Raw genomic sequence first — 5405 nt, 5'->3', positions numbered from 1 at the left:
GTGAACCCCTGCAAACCGGACAGATTCAGCTCAGCTCTCTGAGGGAACACTTACTGACAGCATCATAATAGTAATTCAGTACGTTTAATAACATGTTTAATATGCCCGCCCCGCCCTAGACTTACACAGGTCATCTTAGTTCACACAAGTTTTTCCTGTTTATCACTGTAGTGTATGAAGCGCTGTAGAAATAAAGCCGACTATGCCGTTCTATGGCAGCCCTGGTCCACTTCCTCTCCATGGGGCTCCACCCACAGTAGTAGGGCCCAATCAGGCTCTGGTTATGACACAGGAAGTAGAGACTCTTTTGCGAAAGGAGGCTATAGAAATGTTTCCCGAGTCAGGGTTTTACAGCCGTTACTTCATTGGGTCAAAAAGGATGAAGGGTGGCACTCGATTTTACAAACCTGATTCCAAAAAAGAAGGGACACTGTACAAATTGTGAATAAAAACAGAATGTAATGATGTGGAAGTTTCAAAATTCAATATTTTATTCGGAATACAACATAGATGACATATCAAATGCTTACACTGAGGAAATGTATAATTTTAAGGGGAAAAAGTTGATTTTAATTTCATGGCATCAACACATCTCAGTAAAGTTGTGCCGTGGCCATGTTTCCCCCTGTGTGTCATCCCCTCTTCTCTTTATATCAGTCTGCAAACGTCTGGGGACTGAGGAGACGAGCTGCTCAAGTTTAGGAATAGGAATGTTGTCCCATTCTTGTCTAATACAGGCTTCTAGTTGCTCAACTGTCTTAGGTCTTCTTTATCGCATCTTCCTCTTTATGATGCGCCAAATGTTTTCTAATGGTGAGAGATCTGGACTGCAGGCTGGCCATTTCAGTGCCGGATCCTTCTTCTGCGCAGCCATGATGCTGTAATTGATGCAGTGTGTGCTCTGGCATTGTCATGTTGGAGAGAGCAAGGTCTTCCCTGAAAGAGACGCCGTCTGGATGGAGCAGATGTTGCTCTAGAGCTTGGATAGACCTTTCAACATTGATGGCCTTTCCAGATGTGTAAGCTGCCCATGCCACACACACTCATGAACCCCAGACCATCAGTGATCAGCTTCTGAACTGAGCGCTGAGAACAGCTTGGGTTGTCCTTGTCCTCTTTAGTCCGGATGGCGTCCCAGTTTTCCAAAAAGAACTTCAAATGTTGATTGGTCTGACCCCAGAACAGTTTTCCACTTTGCCACAGTCCATTTTAAATGAGCCTTGGCCCAGAGGAGACGCCTGCGCTTCTGGAACATGTTTAGATATGGCTTCTTCTTTGACCTGTAGAGTTTTAGCCGGCGACAGCGAATGGCGCGGTGGATTGTGTTCACCAATGTTTTCTGGAAGTATTCCTGAGCCCATGTTGTGATGTCCATTACAGTAGCATTCCTGTGTGTGTTGACCCCTCAGCAACTCGAGGCAGTTGACATGCAGGAGGCGCTGGGTTGACATGCACGCCGTGGTGGAGGCGTCTGTTGACACAATAATACTCCTGGAAACTCATTCTAAGGGAACACCTCCCTGTAGAAAGCTGAGGTTCGACAACGGGTGAAGGTCTGTAGACCGGAGTCACTGGGACCCGGAGCGTGGCCGACTGCCATGCCCATCTCGAGCCAGTGCTAAAGCGGTCTCACAGGCAGCGGATGGTAGTTATGAGCGCTCATAAAGATAATGAGCATTATAATATGTGTGTTTATGAATGTTTACCCTCTCCGCGCTCCAGGGCCACGGGCAGCGGATGGTGGTTATGAGCGCTCATAAAGATAATGACCATTATAATATGTGTGTTTATGAATGTTTACCCTCTCCGCGCTCCAGGGCCACGGGCAGCGGATGGTGGTTATGAGCGCTCATAAAGATAATGAGCATTATAATATGTGTGTTTATGAATGTTTACCCTCTCCGCGCTCCAGGGCCACGGGCAGCGGATGGTGGTTATGAGCGCTCATAAAGATAATGACCATTATAATATGTGTGTTTATGAATGATTACCCTCTCCGCGCTCCAGGGCCACGGGCACCGGATGGTGGTTATGAGCGCTCATAAAGATAATGAGCATTATAATATGTGTGTTTATGAATGTTTACCCTCTCCGCGCTCCAGGGCCACGGGCAGCGGATGGTGGTTATGAGCGCTCATAAAGATAATGACCATTATAATATGTGTGTTTATGAATGATTACCCTCTCCGCGCTCCAGGGCCACGGGCAGCGGATGGTGGTTATGAGCGCTCATAAAGATAATGACCATTATAATATGTGTGTTTATGAATGATTACCCTCTCCGCGCTCCAGGGCCACAGGCAGCGGATGGTGGTTATGAGCGCTCATAAAGATAATGAGCATTATAATATGTGTGTTTATGAATGTTTACCCTCTCCGCGCTCCAGGGCCACGGGCAGCGGATGGTAGTTATGAGCGCTCATAAAGATAATGAGCATTATAATATGTGTGTTTATGAATGTTTACCCTCTCCGCGCTCCAGGGCCACAGGCAGCGGATGGTGGTTATGAGCGCTCATAAAGATCATGAGCATTATAATATGTGTGTTTATGAATGTTTACCCTCTCCACGCTCAAGGGCCACGGGCAGCGGATGGTGGTTATGAGCGCTCATAAAGATAATGAGCATTATAATATGTGTGTTTATGAATGTTTACCCTCTCCGGGCAGCGGATGGTGGTTATGAGCGCTCATAAAGATAATGAGCATTATAATATGTGTGTTTATGAATGTTTACCCTCTCCGGGCAGCGGATGGTGGTTATGAGCGCTCATAAAGATGATGAGCATTATAATATGTGTGTTTATGAATGTTTACCCTCTCCGCGCTCCAGGGCCACGGGCAGCGGATGGTGGTTATGAGTGCTCATAAAGATAATGAGCATTATAATATGTGTGTTTATGAATGTTTACCCTCTCCGGGCAGCGGATGGTGGTTATGAGCGCTCATAAAGATAATGAGCATTATAATATGTGTGTTTATGAATGTTTACCCTCTCCGCGCTCCAGGGCCACGGGCAGCGGATGGTAGTTATGAGCGCTCATAAAGATGATGAGCATTATAATATGTGTGTTTATGAATGTTTATCCTCTCCGCGCTCCAGGGCCACGGGCAGCGGATGGTGGTTATGAGCGCTCATAAAGATAATGAGCATTATAATATGTGTGTTTATGAATGTTTACCCTCTCCGCGCTCCAGGGCCACGGGCAGCGGATGGTGGTTATGAGCGCTCATAAAGATAATGAGCATTATAATATGTGTGTTTATGAATGTTTACCCTCTCCGGGCAGCGGATGGTGGTTATGAGCGCTCATAAAGATAATGAGCATTATAATATGTGTGTTTATGAATGTTTACCCTCTCCGGGCAGCGGATGGTGGTTATGAGCACTCATAAAGATAATGAGCATTATAATATGTGTGTTTATGAATGTTTACCCTCTCCGCGCTCCAGGGCCACGGGCAGCGGATGGTGGTTATGAGCGCTCATAAAGATGATGAGCATTATAATATGTGTGTTTATGAATGTTTACCCTCTCCGGGCAGCGGATGGAGGTTATGAGTGCTCATAAAGATAATGAGAATTATAATATGTGTGTTTATGAATGTTTACCCTCTCCGCGCTCCAGGGCCACGGGCAGCGGATGGTGGTTATGAGCGCTCATAAAGATAATGAGCATTATAATATGTGTGTTTATGAATGATTACCCTCTCCGCGCTCCAGGGCCACAGGCAGCGGATGGTGGTTATGAGCGCTCATAAAGATAATGAGCATTATAATATGTGTGTTTATGAATGTTTACCCTCTCCGCGCTCCAGGGCCACGGGCAGCGGATGGTGGTTATGAGCGCTCATAAAGATAATGAGCATTATAATATGTGTGTTTATGAATGTTTACCCTCTCCGCACTCCAGGGCCACGGGCAGCGGATGGTAGTTATGAGCGCTCATAAAGATAATGAGCATTATAATATGTGTGTTTATGAATGTTTACCCTCTCCGCGCTCCAGAGCCACGGGCAGCGGATGGTGGTTATGAGCGCTCATAAAGATAATGAGCATTATAATATGTGTGTTTATGAATGTTTACCCTCTCCGCACTCCAGGGCCACGGGCAGCGGATGGTAGTTATGAGCGCTCATAAAGATAATGAGCATTATAATATGTGTGTTTATGAATGTTTACCCTCTCCGCACTCCAGGGCCACAGGCAGCGGATGGTAGTTATGAGCGCTCATAAAGATAATGAGCATTATAATATGTGTGTTTATGAATGTTTACCCTCTCCGCACTCCAGGGCCACGGGCAGCGGATGGTAGTTATGAGCGCTCATAAAGATAATGAGCATTATAATATGTGTGTTTATGAATGTTTACCCTCTCCGCGCTCCAGGGCCACAGGCAGCGGATGGTAGTTATGAGCGCTCATAAAGATAATGAGCATTATAATATGTGTGTTTATGAATGTTTACCCTCTCCGCGCTCCAGGGCCACGGGCAGCGGATGGTAGTTATGAGCGCTCATAAAGATAATGAGCATTATAATATGTGTGTTTATGAATGTTTACCCTCTCCGGGCAGCGGATGGTGGTTATGAGCGCTCATAAAGATAATGAGCATTATAATATGTGTGTTTATGAATGTTTACCCTCTCCGCGCTCCAGGGCCACGGGCAGCGGATGGTAGTTATGAGCCCCGTAGCGTTCCTCGCGCGCGAACACTTCCTCAGCCGTCATTGGTCGCTCATCCGGTTCGGCTTTGGAGGCCGCGGAGGAGGAACTGCGTATCCCAGAATGCACTGCACGGGTCAGGGCGGGCGGCACTCTGGCCACGCCCCTAATCACGCTCTTCATGCAGTTCATGGCGACTCGTTCTGAAACAGAGAAACCATTAAAGCTTCAGAATCAAGCGGCTGTTACACACAATAATATCCTCAAATAATTCACTCTGAAGTGTGTCTCTTTAGGAATCATAACTAGTGATCGACCGATATTGATTTTTTTATAACCAACTGGCAGATTATTTTGCTAATTTTAAGCAAAAACTCCCTCAATTTTGAGTTATTATCCCCCCAAAAACAGACAATTACTTTTGCTTGTCTAGTAAATGATTCTTAATGTAAGAATATTTAGATATTCGGGCTAGAAACAAGACAAAAATACTGAGTAAGAAGAGCATATTTTGCAGTGAAATGTGTCTCTTTAGGAATCAAAACCCAAAATTGTCACAATTAAAGGCACAATATGTAAGTTATTTTATTAAACTATCCAGAAGCCACTAGAACTGTTATATATTTTGTGTGGATTATGCCAAATGTTGATGGTGTTTGTATTCGACTGAAAGTTGAGCGACTCCAGCTCACATTCCCGGCGGCACTGATCGCGGATCTGTGCTTGTGTCTGAAGTATAATA

The 5405-nt window shown here is 45.5% G+C and overlaps 1 protein-coding gene across 1 annotated transcript in view; it reads right to left on the bottom strand.

Moving 5' to 3' along the window:
• LOC137055757 (ornithine aminotransferase, mitochondrial-like) overlaps positions 1-4882 on the bottom strand; it is a 9025-nt gene extending 4143 nt beyond the window's left edge. Inside the window, exons 1-2 of the mRNA XM_067429658.1 lie at positions 4642-4882; positions 1-8 (exon numbers count right to left, since the gene is read on the bottom strand). The exon at positions 1-8 is cut by the window's left edge and continues 217 nt beyond it. Of these exons, the coding sequence (XP_067285759.1) occupies positions 1-8; positions 4642-4855 (222 nt within the window). The 5' untranslated portion in view covers positions 4856-4882. The remainder of the gene's footprint in view (positions 9-4641) is intronic.
• Positions 4883-5405: the final 523 nt, after the last annotated feature.

Source organism: Pseudorasbora parva, chromosome 21 (genome assembly GCF_024679245.1).
Source record: "Pseudorasbora parva isolate DD20220531a chromosome 21, ASM2467924v1, whole genome shotgun sequence".
Lineage (NCBI taxonomy): Eukaryota > Metazoa > Chordata > Actinopteri > Cypriniformes > Gobionidae > Pseudorasbora > Pseudorasbora parva.
This window is presented reverse-complemented; position numbering and strand designations above follow the sequence as displayed.